Below are 18,294 nucleotides of genomic sequence, written 5' to 3'. Positions count from 1 at the left end.
CCTCCCATCACCCTTGGGACGGGCAGCTCCATCCACACACAGACCTTAGAGTCATTCTCTCCTCCTCCCGCCCGCCCTCCTCCCGGCCTCATCAAGCTCACACGCCTTTGCCCCTCTTCTCCACGCTTGTTGCCATGATCTGAGTTAAGGCTCTCTTCTCTTCCGGCCCAGAAAACAGTAGTGACTGTCGAAATGGTTTCCCTGTCTCCGTTTTGTCCTCCTCCAGATCCGAGCCAACAAGGCCATCACTAGGCCAAAGGCGCCTTTGTGCAAATTAGAAAAAGATGCCTCTTCCTCAAGACACTGTACTGCCCTGATTTCATCTGAACAAGACCCTTTACTGCCATCTGCTGGAAATGCTCATAGTAAAGATAGTTATCTGAGGGCCACGCTGTGAATGGCATGCCCTTAAATGTGTGTCCTTGCGCAGTGTACAATCTGAACAACCACGTGTGTGGCTCTGGCTGCCAAAGTGAGCTCTTCAAAACACAAATGTAATAAGTGAGAATCATTAGGTAAAAATGCTTGGTGTTAAATGGATAGACCTAATTGTCTGGAAATGATGTGTAAATGATGAGTTCCTATGCTACACAATGATTTCAGAAGGTGCCCTGAAATTTAACCCTGCTTTAAGACTTCTTTGTCCTCTCAATTAAAAATATTTTATAAAACATTTTCTCAACATAAAAAAGGTAAATTATTTATTCTTAATAGCTCATCGTGGTCCTCAGTGGCCTGCTCCCCACTCCATCTCATTCCCACCACCAACCCCCGGCCCTGCCATTTCCCAGCCTGTTCCTGGTACACGGAACTTCCTCTAGTTCCTGGAAGTGCTACATACTTCCTCTAAACTTCATCCTTGTTCCTCCCCAACCGGACAATCTCCCCCTGCGCAACCCCTCCCATCTGAATCTGGTTAACTCCTACTAATTCCCAACTCTATTGCCCATCAGATCATTTGGGGGAGCTTTGAGAAACCCTGATGCCCAGAACATACCCCAGAATTTCTGGGGGTGAGACCCAGGCATCAGGAAAGAAGAGGGATAGAGAGATAGAAACATCGATGAAAGAGGAAACATAATTGATTGGCTGCCTCCTGCATGTGCTCTACCGGGGATCGAGCCCGCAACCTGGGCATATGCCCCGACCGGGAATCGAACCCTGACCTCCTGGTTCACAGGTCTACGCTCAACCACTGAGTACCACCGGCCAGACTCACCTTCTCCATTTGACTGAGGAAGATGCTGGATACTGGGACTGGCTGGAGAGAGGGGGCCGGATATTAATGGCTATGCCATCCTTCTAGGTGCTCATCCTCTCTTCTATTTCATGTGCAACTCATGAGCAAGTCCTGTTGGCTTTGCCTTCAAAACATATCAGTACTCTACTCTTCCTCGGTGCCTTCACTGCCCACTCACTGGATCTCTGCCATAGCCTTCCAGCTGCTTCTTCTGCTTCCACCCTGTACCCCTCCCTCAGGATCAGATCACTCCCGCCTCTGCTCCAAACCCTGCAGAGCCGCTATTGCTAGCTCTTATCCCCACCCCTCCCCCAATTCCAGCCCCTTCTCCCTTGGGCCTCATTTACAGTCCAAGCCCCGCCCCCAGCTGTAGCCCTCTGGCCCCACTGCTGTTCCCCCAACACTGCCAGCACCTGCCTTCCCCCAGGCTAGGGCGCCCACCCCCAGACATCTGCTGGCCCACTCCCTGGTTTCCTTCAGATGGGCCTTCTTGGGTGGCTCTATTTACGACTCCCCTCCCCTTCCCTTCCCTTTTCTGGAACACCCTATCAGTAGTATCTACTTTATTTGTCCCCCAGCACTTAGCACGCTTGATGCAGCACCCCCGCCCCGGCCCCCCCCCACCCCCCCCCGCCGTTTGCCTGCTCCTTCCTCGGGAATGCATTCTGCTGGAGGGAGGGATTCCTGTCTGTCCTGGTCTAGGCTCTATCCTCAGCATCTACAACACCTGGCCCAAAGTAGGTGCTCAATAACTGTTTGTGAGTGAATGGAAGATTTTGAGAACTCCATTCACTGAGAAACAGAAGGACGCTCTACTCTGGAAGGTACTATAAGTCCTTAAAGACCTGCTGGCTCGCCCTAGCTGGTTTGGCTCAGTGGATGGAGCGTCAGCCTGCGGACTGAAGGGTCCCAGGTTCGATTCCGGTCAAGGGCATGTACCTTGGTTGCGGGCACATCCCCAGTTGGGGGTGTGCAGGAGGCAGCTGATTGATGTTTCTCTCTCATTGATGTTTCTAACTCTCTATCCCTCTCCCTTCCTCTCTGTAAAAAAATCAATAAAATATATTAAAAAAAAAAAAAAAAAGACCGGCTGGCTCAAAGTCACAGTGTGACTGCTGTGGAGGCTGGGGGCTCTAATCCAAGACACATGAAAAATCCTAGCAACGGTTCAATTCTATGACCAGAGAGCAGCCTGAGGACTTAGTGTGTGTACTGACAAGTAGATGCTTACCAGATATTGGTTGAATAAATGGGAAAATGTAAGCTTTTATCTGAACCAAAGATGAACAGAGATGCCCTTGATTCAAAAGGCCGCATTTGTTTTATTATGCACGAAGTGTGACTTTTGCCAAGTGGAGACATACAAAGTACTTAATTACTTTGATTATACACACAGTATAATGGGTCACGGTGGTGTAGCAGTAAGTGCACAGCTTGGGATCGGAGGGTCTCAGGGAAGCCCAGCTCCTGCTGGGCGGCTGTGGGATCTCTGGGTCACCCAAGTGGTTTCCAGTCTCAGTGGGTGACACGAGTTTAACAGGTTGTTTTAAAGTTTCATTCATCTTTCTCGAAGCCAGCTACCCAGAGCCAGCAGGTTTTCCCATCAGGTTTCTGGGTTCTACCCCAGACCCAGAAAATCAGGCCACCGGAAGGGGTGCAGCCAGGAATTTTGCATTTTGAACAAGCATCCCCCACGCCTGTAGGTCTGCTGCTGAGAGACTGGTACCACCTTGCTCCTCTGAGCAGTCCTGGAACCAGCAGCATGGGCATCACCTGGGAGCTTGTTAGAAGGGCGGAGTCTCAGGCGCCACCCCAGCCCTTGTCAACAAGACAAGGATCCCACCTTGAACAGCACTGCTCTATCTCCCTGGACTCAGTTGACCTTCAGAGCCCTTTAGCCTCTCTCCCACCTCCTGAAGGATCCTCCTGGAAAACCTTTAGCCCAGGAGGGCTTTCATTGCACAGTAAGGGACAGGTTCATGGTGCTGCGGTCGGTGTGCCTGACAGAAGGTCCGGGGGAGAAGCTTCCACGAAGGAATCAAGGCAAACCTTTCATCGGTAACGGTGCTCGGTGAGCGATGGGGACCAGGAGGGCAGAACAGGACCATACATTTAAGGAGGAAGAGATTGCGCTTGAGGGAGAAGCAGGAGGGGAAGAGGGATCTGGGAGAGACACTGGGTCCAGCCCTGACCGCCTGGGGGTTTTCATGCTGTGGCTGCAAGGGGCTCAGCTTCCAGGTAGGTGGTTTGGGGAAGTTTGCTTTTCTCCCTGGTGGACTTTCCAAAGGATCTGGTGTCTAGGGAATCCCCATGGGCAGAGTCCAAGACATTATTGCCAATGGCTAAGAGGACCCTTTCAATGAACTAACCACACTTATTTATATAGATTTGTATTTCTATATATCTTAAAAATTTAAAAAAATTAAAATTGATTTCAGAGAGGGAAAAGGAGAGGGAGAGAGAAACACTAATGACAAGAGAGAATCATTGATCAGTTGCTTCCTGCATGTCCCCTACTGGGGATCAAGGATGCAACCAGGGCGTGTGCCCTGGCCGGAATTGAACTATGACCTCCTGTTCCAACCCACTGAGCCACACTGGCCGGCTATATATATTTTAAAGCCTCCTTGAAATTGTGAAGTATATCTTCTGTTTACGACATAAGAGTACAATAACAAAAACGAAGTAGAAAGCTCTCAAATATATAGAGAACCCATATAGCAAAACTCTCATCTCTTAGTAAAAAAGTAATTTTAACAACCAATACGGGAAACGATTTCCTACGTACCCACTGTAGACAGAGAACCACCTCTGTAAAGGAGCAAAACTAGAATGTTGGCTTCATGGAACCAACTGAACATGCCTTTGATGTTTGGTCAATGTTATTTATGGACATCGAGTCCTAGTTTCATGCCCCGGAGAACCGATGTTTAATGAGGACTTTCTGTAAAGTGAAGACCCCCTTTTATAAAACAAATAGCACCCCCTTCCTCCTGTAGCCTCTCTTCTTTGGGAACCTAGATTCTCACACATTGCATTTGCCTACACAAGACACACCGTTTTCAGGGCTGGGCTGGAAAAGCCACTTTCCTGTGGGTTCTCTTCCTCCCGTGCTGATCACCTGCCCGTCTTATGCCCTTTTCTCTCCCCTAGAGCCTGCAGAAACTGATCAGCAAGCAGGCAAGCCCCAACCCAGCTGCCACCCACAGCAGCCTTGAGACAGCACCCTCCCAGCCGGTGTGAGAGGGGCCGAGCGGACCGTGCAATCTGGGGGCGGGTTACCTGCCCCTCGAGGCACCCTACCTGCCAGGTACTCGATGACTGCCGCCATGTACACGGGAGCACCCACGCTGATCCGGTACTTGAACGTCCCTTTCTTCAGGTAACGCATCAGCCTCCCCACCGGGAAGATGACCCCGGCCCTGGCTGAACGGGACAGCTTGGACATTTTCTTCTTCCCGCTCCGGCCCGACATCTTGCCTCAGTCTCCCTCGCAGCTTGCTGACACGGTGGCTTCCTGGCGCTAGCACAATGCTGAAAAGGAAAGAAAGCAGGGCGAGGAAGGGCGGCTGGAGAGCATCTTGGGAACAGTGAGCGGTCCTAGAGCACTCGGTGACGCCGGACAGTCCGGGAGGTGGCTGAGACCGGCTGCCACCGCAGGGTGCTGCAGGCAGGAAGCGGGCCATGGGGCCTTTGCAGGCCGCCGGCAGGCCCACCCACAAACCTCTCCCCACCCCATCAAGCCAGCCCAACCTCAATACGAGAGGCCAAACACTGTCACTAGAGAGAGGCCAAGGCCTTTCAGTCAGCGCATAATGGTTTCCAACGACAGCCACTTCGTCACCCCCAGACCATTTGGGATGTGTCGCCTTATATGGCAGAAGGGACCCTGCAGATGGGATTAAGTTCGGGGTCCTGAGCTGGGGAGCGTATCCTGGATGGTCTGGGCGGGTCTAATGGAACTGCAAAGGTTCTTCCACGAGGCGGGCAGGAGATGAGAGTGAGGAACGATATGAGTGAAGGGAATGAATTCTCCCCTCAGAGCCTCCAGAAAGGACCAGACCTGCCGACGCCATTTTATTTTAATTTTTAAAAAATATTTTTTTATTGATTTCAGACAGGAAGGGAGAGGGAGAGAGTAGAAACATCAATGATGAGAAAGAATCATTGATCGGCTGCCTCCTAGCCCCCTATTGGGGATCGAGCACGCAACCCGGGCATGTGCCCTTGACCGGAATTGAACCCGGGGCTCTTCAGTCTGCAGGCCGATGCTCTATCCACTGAGCCACGCCGGCTGAGGCTGCCAGCGCCATTTTAGCCCAGTATAAGGGCTTCTGACCTCCAGACTGTGAGAGAGTAAGTCTGTCTTGTTTTAAGCCACTAAATTTGAGGGTAATTCGTTACAGCAGCAATAACAAAGCTAACACATTCCTCTTTTCTCCAATTTGCTTCGGCCTGTTTTAATACATTAGTACAGTGGGGCCTTCACTTATGAGTTTAATTTGTTCCAAGACCGAGCTCGTTAAGGAGCTCATTAAGGAGCTCGTTAACTCAAATTACTCTATCAACTCAATGCAAAAAATCGGGGGAGAGACAGCTGGTATTTCAAAAAACTTGTTAGTCGGGACACTCGTGAGTCAAGGCCCCACTGTACTGTATTCATAGCTTTGACCTATACATGGCTGATTTCCAATAATTCTTAAAAACCGACACATGCCAGAAGAGGCCACTGTATTGAATATGTTAATGCAAAGTAACCAAACACCGCAAATGAAAAGTGAGAATGCAGCCCAAGCTTCTGTTCCCTGGAATTTGAGGGAGAAATTCAGAATCAGCAGGAAGAGGTGATTTCAATACAATGCCCCCCAGAGACATGTGTATTTCAGGAAACTATTTTTGTGTGAAGATAAAACAATTCTCTGTTTCTGAAAGAGTCTCTAAAAGGCTAAAACTAACTCAAGAGAATTGTGATAGAGCCTAACTTGTTGGTCAAGGGAGTACTGTGACCAAAAAATAGAATATAATTCAGAATAAATAAAAGCAAATTACAAAGGACAAGCAAGCAGGACCAAAGAAAAGAAGCCAGAAAACGTGTAGGAAATGTTTTAATGAATCAAAGCTCTGTGCCCAAAAGGCAACATCATTCTCTGTGGCCATTTCGTTTGGGGATGGACAATGAGAAAGTCAAAACTCCGCTGAAATTGGTTCTACCTGTGGAGGCAGCCATTTCAAATTTTGGTTAGGTCAGCTTACTAACAACCAAGATGGCAACAAAAAGGCCTAAGAAAGTGGCTAAGAATATGATGGAAGAAAGTTCTAAATGAATGCATGGCTAGTGTGAAAGATACAAAACGGGGATTGATTTAATCCGGATGGAAGAATGAGCATAGTGTTCAATTTTCTAAAGTATCTGATTGCTCTGTTATGACTGAGGAGTTTTATATGAAACTATGGAACCAGCAACAAACCCCATTCTCAACACCCTCCTTTCCCCAAGTTAAAGGATGAGAGTGTGAGGCATGTTACTACATACTTCACATACATTAATTCCAATTGCATATCTGTACTTACTATGCTCCCACTATATGTGTCATTTTGCCACCAAAAGATGTAGGTATTCATTCTAAGATGAGCAAACAGTCTTAGAATATTACCTCTTTCACAGTAAGACGCGGGGATAAAATAATATCACCATTTTTAGAGCTACATTGCCCGTGCTTCGGCTGTCCAAGGCTGCTAACTCTCAGAAGTAGACTTATAGATAGATGTCCTCTCGTGGAGGAAGCCATCAACTGCATATTAGGATTTTAACCATCGACTTATGGAAACTTAGGTCGATGTCTTGAGTATCTGTTGTTGGCCATCACTGTCCCGGGGCCAGAAGACCCATAAAGCAATGTGGAATGGTCCTTGTCCTGAGAGAGCTACTCGGCAGGTTTGCTAGTTGGTGGTGCTGTTCCACATGGAGGTGGCTCCTAGTACAGTGGAAAGAGCCCAGGACTGGGAACAGGAACCCCGGGGCGTGGTCCCACTTCTAATAACTAGCTTTGTGAGCGCTGGGTGTCATCTGTAAAATAGGACAGTGACTAATAGATCCTGAAGGTCCTTCTGGCCTTAAATGTTGCAATTTTTTTCAGCTTTCAAATGGTTCTGGAAAAGAAGTGTAGGCCCTTTAAGAAATGAGTTCTAGCCTGGCTGGTGTGGCTCAGTGGTTGAGGGTTGAATTATGAACTAGATCATGGTTTAATTCCTGGTTTGGGCGCATGCCCGGGTTTCAGGCTTGATCTCCAGTAGGGGGAGTGCAGGAGGCAGCAGATCAATGATTCTCTCTTCATCACTGATGCTTCTCTCTCTCCCCCGCTCCCTTCCTCTTAAACACACACACACACACATCACCACCACCACCACCACCACCACCACCACCACCAAAACCCCACAAAACAAAAAACACCACCAACAACAAAAAACAAGAAAGAAAGAAAAGAAAAGAGTCCTGGAGCATAAAGAGACTGTGCATGTTCATAAAAATGTGTTCATATTGGTGGCTCCACTAAGCCAATTTTGCGCTCTTTTTAGTTACTGGTAAGTGCAGGGAGGGGAAGGATAGTAGGTCTGGTTGCCAAGGAACCACCTAAAAAGTCCATCCCAGGTGGACGTGCCCTGTGGATAGGTGCATGCTGGCTGGTCAGGTCTCTCCTACCAACAGAGAACCGTGCACAGAGGACAAAGGCCACAAAGGCAGGACCTCCCTCCCTCTCCTTCATTTTTCGCAAATGAAAATGGCCAGAGAATGAGTAGGTGTGCAGGATAAGGCGAGGGGCTTTCCCAGTGCCAGTCCAGAGGAGTCGCACACGGCCTTAACAACTGGGAATTGGGACCAGCAATGGAAGAACAGGTGACATCAGGGCATTGATGCCAAAACACTCATGACTTCAAAACAGTCAAGTAAGGAAAACCAGGGTTAGATCAAATAGACAAACATATCAGCTGAATATTTACAACACGTAGGGGTCGCCCCCAACATAGCATGTATAGCAAGACTCTTTCTTTGGCTCCCAGACTCTCCTCTATGTTAGGGCCTTAAAACAGAGTTGAAGATGCAGCTCCATTTGAAGTCTAAGTGTGACACTGACTGTTGCATGTGCTTTTAATGCATTTTTAAAAAATTGATTTTAGAGAGGGAAAGGGAGAGGAAGAGAGAGAAACACTGAATGGCTGCCTCCTGCACGCCCCCTACTGGGGATCGAGCCTGAAACCTGAGCATGTGCTCTGACCAGGAATCAAACTGGCAACCTTTTGGTGCAGGGAAGACACTCAACCAACTGAGCCACCCCAGCCAGGGCTGTTGTATGCAGTTTAATAGACCTGGAGAGTTCTTTGTACCTGGGGAGTCCATCTTTTCCGACATTGTGCTGAGCTTAAGCAACCAGGCACTTAACTCCTAGGCCCCAAGGGTTGGGTGGTCCCCGTAATTATAAAAACTGGACCATATAAAGGAATCCTAGGGAAGCAGGGAGGAGGCTGGAGGGAGCCGATATATCCCGCCTACTGGATCCCACAGATCGAAGGAAGTGTCTGCCTCCCCGCCTCCCTCCTGGAACTCCTTGAGAGAAGACCCTGCTTTCTGAAGACCGCCCCGCCCCCAGCCTGAGCTGGACTCTGCCTGGAGGTGTAAGAAATCGTCATCTCTGGCGTCCTTCTTTTCTGACCACTCTTTCCCCGGACTCTATCCTTTCTTGGGAGGTCATGTGACAAAAACTTGATCTGCTTCCTGTGAATTTGAATCTTTGAGGGGCCACCCACCTAAAGAGAAAAGAACTATTGCAGTGTGAAATTTCTTTCTACCTGACTTTCCTTTCCATCCAAACATTAATATTTACATGTTTACATTTATTTACCTTCTGCTCTACAAGTTTTACTCTAATTAAGCAAAGCTTAAGGACTCTAGCTCATTATGTTTGTTTTCATGTTTGAAAAATAGGGTCTTTGAGTGGTTACAGGAGCTATGTGGGCACCCCTGGGAGGGCCACGTGGCCATGCTTGGGTGGCTCCAGCCTCCAGGCTACTTTGGGCTTCTTACGAGAAATTGGAAATAAGATCAGAAAAATACAACCTAGATCTGCAATAGCTGTCCTTTCATATCTGCAGGACCAAGAATACCAAGTTTTGTAATTACTTGCAAAGTGAATGGCAGAGTTTGAAACATGTTAACAGTGGGGGACAGGAACATAAAACTCAAGATTCAGGGAAGGAAGGGGAGAAGGCAGTGCCGACCGCTCATTCCCTTTCACCCCCAAGAGGACAGCAGTTGGAAGAACAAGATTGGTTTTGTGTGTGCTGGGGAAGGAGACATAGTCAAACTCCATTGTTTTAGGATTTATTTCTATGATTGGTTTTAAGCCCACAAAGACACCGATGAGTTTGACTTTACAGATATCACAAGGGTAAATATTAAACTGTAGCACTGACTCAGACATGGGCAATAAACTCACAGCAGCCTATAACTGCTGTATTTTATTGATTTTATAATGTTTTTTAAAGCATTCTACTATTTCTAGAAGTCAGTATGCATCTTATAACCTATGACATCACAGATTCAAATGAAAGTATTTATGGAGCCTTTATTATTATTAAAGTTTTTATTAATTTCAGAGAGAAAGGAAGAGAGATAGAAACATCAATGATGAGAATCACCGATCGACTGCCTCCTGCATGCCCCCTCCTGGAGATTGAGCCTATAACCCAGACATGTGTCCTGACAGGGAATCGAACCAAGACCTCCCGGTTCATAAGTCTACGCTCAACTACTGAGCTACACTGGCCAGGCTATGGAGCATTTATTTATTTATTTAATCCTTATCTGAGGATTTTTTTTCCATTGATTTTTTTTTTATTTTTTTAGGGTAGAAGAGAGAGAAAAAGACAGTGAGAAATATCGATGTGAGAGAAATACATCGATTGGTTGCCTCCAGCACGCAACCCTGACCAGGGCCTGGGCCAGAGAGGAGCATGCAACCAAGGTACATGCCCTTGACTGGAATTGAACCTGGGACTCTTGGGTCCACAGGCCGATGCTCTTATCCACTGAGTCAAACCAGCTAGGGCTGGAGCACTTATTGAACAAGAAACTACATTAGATATTGTAGAATATACATAGCTCTTGTCCTCAAATGTTTTCCAATAAAGTTTCACAATTTCAAGTAGATGAGAGGGACACAGTTCCCCAACTGTGTATAAGTCACCCTGAGACTCATCAGCGAGTGTTTAAGCTTTCAAAGAAAATACATTGATACTCAACCTCTGCTGAACCCCACAACTACCAGCTCGTAGTGGTTCTACCAGTGGTTTGTGGCAGTTTGCATTATCTTCCTTTTGATGATGCCATACCTTTGTAAAGCTGAGTTTTGGGCTGCCACTCTGATTAAGAGCAAGTGTCAGGCGAAAATCAACATGACACAGGAAATGAGAGTGGCAGGGTCCAAGCTGATCCTCAGGTTTGAGAAACTGTGCAGTGTCCAACGGGTGCACACATCCTATTTGTAATTCATTATGGTTATTTAAGAACGGGATAAAAATATTCTTTTTTTCCTTCTAGTTCATGTTTAATATTATTTTAAACAGCTACCAAGTTGTGAAGACATATGTACTTTTTAAGTTGTTTGGACCTAATCACTGAATAAACAGAACGAATAGGCATTTCTTCTGGCCTAGGAGCTCCCAGACAGCATGACTCAGACACTTTGTCCCCTGTGGACTGAGAAAATTTGGAAGCTTCTTTATTAGTGCCCACCAACAACAAACTAAAACATATAATTACGACTTGCTTAAGGTCATCCTGAAGCAAGGAAAACAAGAAGTTATTTAAAATTTTTGAGTTTATTTTATCTTTAAATCTAAGTAATATTTGCACATAACAAAGTGAATAAAAAAGGAAAGGAAATGCAAAAAATAAAAAGCACCAATTTCTCATTTCACTCTTTCTACCCCAATCTCACTTCCAGAGGCCATTTCATGTAACAATTTTTAATTTTAGTTCTGGTGGTTATCTCCAAAACTCTAACGTTTATACCTCTTCTTCTTGACTAAGTTTCACTTTTAGAGTGTCTATCAATGCTAAGGATGAGAACTTAACTCCCTTTTCGCCTCCCTTTTCCAATTGTTGACAGTATATTTTCATTTTTATTTCTTCCACTGATTACCTTGGAAATGTCAAATAATACACTTCAATCTCTATTTCTGACTCCACCAACTTTAGGTATTATCTCTTGAGTCATTGTTATATAAGATGTGGACGTGTGTGCCCTTAATCTTTCTCTGGTCCACTCCTCTCTACCTCATTTCTACCTTTGTCTTCTATACTTTTTTTAAAAGAATATATTTTTTATTGGTTTCAGACAGGAAAGATAGAAACATCAATGATGAGAATCATCGATCGGCTGCCTCCTGCACACCCCCTAGTGGTGTGCAATCCAGGCATGTGCCCTGACCAGGATCGAACCATGACCTCCTGGTTCATAGGTCAATGCTCAACCACTGAGCCACACCAGCTGGGCTGTCTTCTATACTTTTGATTGTTCATAATATTTATATTTTGTTCTGTAATCATAATGAAATCTTCATTTTTGTCTCTAGGTTTAATTTGGAAAGTCAATGCCCGTAAGCAGCACTTACATGATTAGGGCTTTGTAAATACTGCGCCCTTCAGAACTGAGTCGGGTGCTAGCCTTGCATTTCCTCCTCTGTGGTCCAACACTAGGACCCTTGTGTCTCAGTATCAAGAATTGGATTCTCTTTATTCTGAAAACATGTTGTGCAAAATCATTCCACATTTGACGTGGCTTCACATCTTTCTGGTATAGCACCCTGCCTCTGAGTTACTAGTTACCGTTGACACGGTATTTGTAGTACAGGAGGCCCCCTCCCTTGGTTTCTCTTTCTGAAATTTCAGTTACCCATGGTCAACCTCAAAATATTAAATGGAGCCCTAGCTGGTTTGGCTCAGTGGATAGAGCGTCGGCCTGTGGACTGAAGGGTCCCAGGTTCGATTCCGGTCAAGGGCACGTACTTTGGTTGCAGGTTCCCCGACCCTGGTTGGGGTGCATGCAGGAGGCAATCAATCAATGTGTCTCTCTCACATCGATGTTTCTCTCTATCCCTTTCCCTTCCACTCTCTCTAAAAATCAATGGAAAAATATCCTCCGGTGAGGGTTAACTAAAAAAAAAAAAAAGTTGTGACTTAAAAGACCCCCAATTAAATAGAGAATATTAAATGGAAAATTCCAGAAATAAACATTTCATAGGTTTTAAATTGTGTGCTGTTCTGAGTAGTGATGAAATCTCTCGAGGTTTCTTGCCTTCCTGCCTGGGACGTGAATGATCCCTTTCTCAGCGTCTCCATGGTGTCTATACAGCTCCCCACCTGCTGGTTATGTAGAAGCTGCCATCCCGGTTATCCTATCCATTGGCACAGCATCGCAGGGCTTGCGGTTAAGCACCTCTTCTTTTACTTAATAATGGCCCCAACGTACAAGAGTAGAGATGGTGGTAATTCAGATATGCCACAGAGAAGCTGTAAAGTGTTTCTTCTTTTTTAAATGTTTTTGTTGATTTTAGGGAGAGAGGGAGAGGGAGGGAGGGAGAAAGAAACATCACTGATGAGAATCACTGATCAGCTGCCTCCTGCATGCCCCCCTACAGGGGATAAAGCCCACAGCCAGGCATGTGCCCTGACTGGCCCTGCCTGGGGATGGGACCAGAGGCCTTTTGGTGCATGGGATGACGCTCAACCAACTGAACCACACTGGCCAGGGCCAAAGTTTGGGTCTTTTAAATGGAAAGGTGAAAATTCTCAACTTAAGGATACAAAATTGTATGCTGAGCTTGCTAAGATCTAGGATAAGAATCAACCTCCTATTGGTGATATTGTGAAGGGAAAACAAATTTGTGCCAGTTTTGCTGTTGCACCTCAAACTGCAAAAGTTATGGCCACAGTGTGTGATAAGTACTTAGTTAAGATGGAAAAGGCATTAAAGTTGTGGGTGGACTTTGAGACAGCATGGAGGGACCTGAGGAGTATCATGCTAAGTGAAGTAAGTCAGTCAGAGAAAGACAAGTATGCATCATCTCACTCACATGTGGAAACGAAGTAACAAAATAAACTGATGAACAGAGTAGACCCAGAGACATGGACGCATGGAGCAGAATGCGGAATCTCTGGAGGGAAGGCAGGGGAGGGCGGGTGGGTGGGATGTAATCAACCAAGGACCTTGTATGCATTTATGCATGGCCCATGGACACAGACAATGGGGTGGTGAGGGCCTGGGGTGGGGGTGGGCCGGAGAGGGTCAATGTGGGAAGACCGGACATATGTAATACTTTCAACAATAAAGAATTATTTTAAAAAAATGTGGGCGGAAGATATGAACGGACAACGTGTCCCAACTGATGGCAACGTGTTGCGTCAGAAAGCATTGAGCTTCTACGAAGACTTCAGCAAGGGTATTAATGTGTAGGGAAACAGTATAGTGGGGCCTTGATTTACCAGTTTAATTTGTTCCGAGACCGAGCTCGTTAAGGAGCTCGTTAACTCAAATTACTCTATTAACTCAATGCAAAAAATTGGCTGAGAGACAGCTGGTATCTCAAAAACCTCGTTAGTCGGGACACTCTTAAGTCAAGGCCCCACTGTACAGGGTCCTTGAATAATGTTGTTTCATTCAAAGTCATTTCACTGTTAACGCTAATGAGAAAAAAATCAATTCCCAGCCCTGGGCCCCTGTCTGTGTGGAGTTTGCACTTTCTCCCCATTTTTACGTGGATTTTCTCAGGGAACTCTGGTTTCTCCCCACACCCCCAACATGTGCACGTGGGGCGAACTGGCGTATCTAAGTGTCCCAGTGTGAGCGAGTGGGGTGTGCCGCGTCCTGTGATGGCAGGAGCCTGCCTGGTGCCCTGAGCTACCGGGACAGCCTCTGCCCCTGCAACCCTCAACTGGAATAAGCAGGTTGGAAAATGATCTTGTTTTCACTCATTTTTCTTAAATGTCTACAGAGCTCACATTTTTATTCCAATGTTTCATATTAGAAGTGTTTGGGTCTTTACTTAGAAGTTTGGTGATGTTTTTGTGACTAAAAAGATGCTGTAGGAATTTAACTCTTGTTTGTATCAAGTAGCCTATTATCACACCCTGAAAGTTGCAGTTTCCAAGAACCTATCGATGATGTTATGTGGGACCTACTATGTATATAGGGTTCAGTACTATCTGTGGTGTCAGGCATCAACTGTGCCTGAAAATGCATCTTCTGTTGATAAGAGGGGTCTGCTGTGGTTCTGTTTACACATCAGCCAGAAACCCTGGGTCCGTGAGCAGTGAACAACTGCTCCTGGGGGAAACAGGGGTAGGTTGCTATGGGCCTCTGGTCACAACCTCCTCATCCATGGATCGATACATAACCTTGTTTTACGTGTGTTTCTATACAAGGACACCTTATTTAATAAGTATTATTGATTCATTAACATTGAACTCAGGCCTGAGCAAACCTTAACTAACACGTGTTTTCTCCAGAAGGCACATCCCAGCCTTGCTGTGCTCAGGAGCCTACACAGCTCGTCAGCACTACACCAGGGGCCACTGTAAACAGCGAGATCACCAACAGGAAGCACAAAACCGTGCAAAACGTGACACTAACCGAGCCACGACAAGGACTCTAGTTTACGTGGTGAGAGATGAAACAAGAAGGCAGCGCGTGGCCTTGTTCGGCCTCAGCTGGGAAGGTGCTCGATGGACGTCCTGCTGCTCTGTGCGTATCCCTGAACGACAGAAAAAGCACCGTGGGCAGTGTATTGGTTTGGGGGTTACAAACACATTTAATTGAGAGGTGGGATGTGAGAATATGGAGCCCGTGAATAATGAGGATCAGATGTCCTTTCTTTGTTCTGTGGACAAAAGAGAAACGTGCCTTTACCGTCGCACCCAGCTCCTCAAGCGCATTGTTCTTGGGGACCGCTTTCTTCCCGGGACATTTATCCCGACGCCCTCTGACCTCGGGCCCCGTGTGGAATGGCTGTTCTACCCTGTGGTCCTCGAGGAACGGTCTTCCCTGCGCAGCCCTGTCCCGGGACCGCCTGTCTTGGCTTTCTCCGTGGTGTCCTTGGTACCCACTTCATGAGACAGTCAGTCCAGAGAAGTCAACGTTGTTTTCTGACAAATTGGAACTGTTTTTATTGAATGATCTTTGGATTATCCTTTGGTGGGGTATATAACTTTTAGCATCAAAATCATACTGTTTCAACCTTGTGAAGCCACTGGCCCGTTACTTTTAGTATCCTGCATTATGGAGAAGTTTGGTGCCCTCCCCCCAAGCTACCAGATCTTTCTTTAAAAAATTTATCTTGAAAGTATTACAGACATCCTTTTTCCTCCCATTGGCCCCCTCCTCCCTGCACTATTGTCTGTGTCCATGGGTTATGCATATAAGTTTTTTGGTTAATCTCTCCCCACCCCCTTACCCCACTTCCCTCTGAGATTCGTCAGTCTGTTCCATACTTTCATGTCTCTGGATCTGTTTTGTCAGTTTATTTTGTTCATTATATTCCACATATGAGTGAGATCATGTGATATTTGTCTTTCTCTGACCGGCTTATTTCGCTTCGCATAGTGCTCTCCAGGTCCCTCCATGCTGTCTCAAAGGGTAAGAGACCCTTGCTGCACAGTATTCCATGGTGTAAATGGACCGTATCTTTTTTACCCATTCGGATTTTCTCTTTATGTTTATAATTGCACAAGGCTACGTCTAGATGTGGGTCCTCCCCACCCCATCCATCCTGCTCAGCACTTGGCCAGAAGCCTGTTAAATCTGAAGATTCACTTCTTTCATAACTCCTGAAACTTTCTGTTTTTGTATTTATTTTCCCGCATCTTAAAGAGAATAATTTTATTGATTTCAGAGAGGAAAGGAGAAGGAGAGAGACATAGAAACACCGATGGTGAGAATCATTGATTGGCTGCCTCCTGCATGGCCTACACCGGGGATTGAGCCCGAAACCTAGGCATGTGTCTTGACTGGGAATCAAACTGTGGTCTCCTGGTTCATAGGTCAATACTCAACCATTGAGCCACACTGGCCAGGCTCCCTCATCTCTTGATTTCTCTCACTTCTCTCTTTACTTGTCTCTCTAGGATGCCTGTATGGCAGATGTTGGATCTTCTGGATCGTTTCTCGAAATCTCATACTTTTCCTTCTACCTTTCCAGTCCTTTGAATGTCTAATTTTGGTAATCATATTATTAATTTCCAAGAACTCTTTGTTGTTCTTTGTTCCACTTTCATAGCATCCTATTCTTTTATGAATGCACCGTATCTTCCAATCTCTCTGAAACTAGTTATGTTTATGTTATCTTCTGTTCTCGAAATCATTTTATCCAGTCAGTTGTCCTATTTATTCTCATCTTTCTCTTTCATGTTGGGTTTCCTTAAACGTCTGGTGACCTCTGGTCATGCATGCATACTTAAGAATGAAAGACAAGGTTATCATAGGCAGATAGAAAAGCTTTCCTCGGCTACTGTTTGGTAGGCAGGTTCCTGTGTCGGACCTCTGGGCGCTTTCACAGGACATGCCAATGCCCAGGCATCACCTTAGAGTGCCCTCTTAGGAAGGAACCAAGAGCCCCCAGATGCCAGAATGGGGAGCCTTCCTTTGTGGGGCCATATTCATCCTAGAAACTCTAGACCTGCTCTATAGTTGTCCAATTTCTTTAGAGAGGAAACCTCAGATTGTTAGTTGCGGGGATAAATGTCAGACATGCCAGATTGTCAGAAACCCAATTAGGAGGAGGGGAGGGAGAGAGGCCAATTCACCTGGCTGCTCTGGAGACAGATCTTCAATGACTCCCCATTTTCCACTCTGCCCACCCTCCCTGCAGCACCCTCCTGCTTTCATTTTAGTCGTGGCTTCCCTGTGATAGTGCCTACAATCAGCGGTTCTCAACCTGTGGGTCTCGACCCCTTTGGAGGTCGCAGGGGTCGCCTAAGACAATCGGAAAACACATATATAATTACATATTGTTTTTGTGATTAATCTCTATGCTTTAATTATGTTCAATTTGTAACAATGAAATCGGGGGTCTCCACAACATGAGGAACTGTATTAAAGGGTCGCGGCATTAGGAAGGTTGAGAACCACTGGCCTACATGGTTCTGTGCCCTTTCAGTCTTCCACAAATGCGTTGAAATCTCCCATCTGCTGCTGATGAACACCAGTTCCTGCTCGCTTTTAAAGTGTTTATTTTCTTTGTGCTTCTTTACCATTATTATTATTTTTTTTTTTGAGGGCGGGCTCTAGAGATGGAAAGCACGTGTGTTCAGTACATCATTCTTGAACTGGAAACGGAAAGTGTCATTTTAATTTAACATCTTAACAAACATCATTTGGGAATTAGCCTAGAAATGAGTATGCTGGCAAAGAGAAAACGCTCAACTGTTTTATAATTGAGTAATAATGTCATATTAAGAAATTTAGATCACTTTCATTACCAGGTGAGTCACTGGAAACTAATTGGTCTTGAGATAATTGAGGAATATAAAATTTTGTATCAAGAGATTATGTAAGACTCATTAATATAATGGAATCAAATTCAGTGTCTCTGTATTTGTCTGATTATAGTGTATGGTATTATTGTAAACAATATTTAAAATTATACTGTAATCCCAGAAGGGAGGAGAGAAAAGAAAGCAAAACTCTTAAGCATTTGCCAAGATTGAATGAATTGCTGTTGGTGGGAAACAGCACGAAAAGACAAAACAGTCTGGTTTCTTTAGACCCATGTTTTCTTTTAATTTCAGTAAATTTTTTCTCAAGCATAAAGAGCTGATAAAGAGTAAGCTATTTTTTTTAACCTCTCAAACAACTTCTTGAAATTTTTATTCTATCTTAACTGATGAGAAATGTGACAACCCTAGCCAATCAGCAAGATGGTTCGTTAGAAGTTGCCAGCAATCTTGATTTAAATGACCATTTTTCTGCTCTCAAGCTTCTGCTTTTATTGATTGATTGATT

General features: G+C 45.6%; 1 protein-coding gene across 1 annotated transcript in view; it reads right to left on the bottom strand.

Annotated features, from left to right (window-relative positions):
* Window positions 1-18,294, bottom strand: part of MACROH2A2 (macroH2A.2 histone) — a 45,087-nt gene that overhangs the window by 15,444 nt on the left and 11,349 nt on the right. The window contains exon 2 of the mRNA XM_070432901.1: window positions 4,544-4,774. Coding sequence (XP_070289002.1) covers window positions 4,544-4,715 — 172 coding nt within the window. The 5' untranslated portion in view covers window positions 4,716-4,774. The remainder of the gene's footprint in view (window positions 1-4,543; window positions 4,775-18,294) is intronic.

This window comes from Myotis yumanensis, unplaced genomic scaffold (assembly GCF_028538775.1).
Source record: "Myotis yumanensis isolate MYYU_CA2020_CCGP unplaced genomic scaffold, mMyoYum1.0.hap1 SCAF_13, whole genome shotgun sequence".
Taxonomy (NCBI): Eukaryota; Metazoa; Chordata; class Mammalia; order Chiroptera; family Vespertilionidae; genus Myotis; species Myotis yumanensis.
This window is presented reverse-complemented; position numbering and strand designations above follow the sequence as displayed.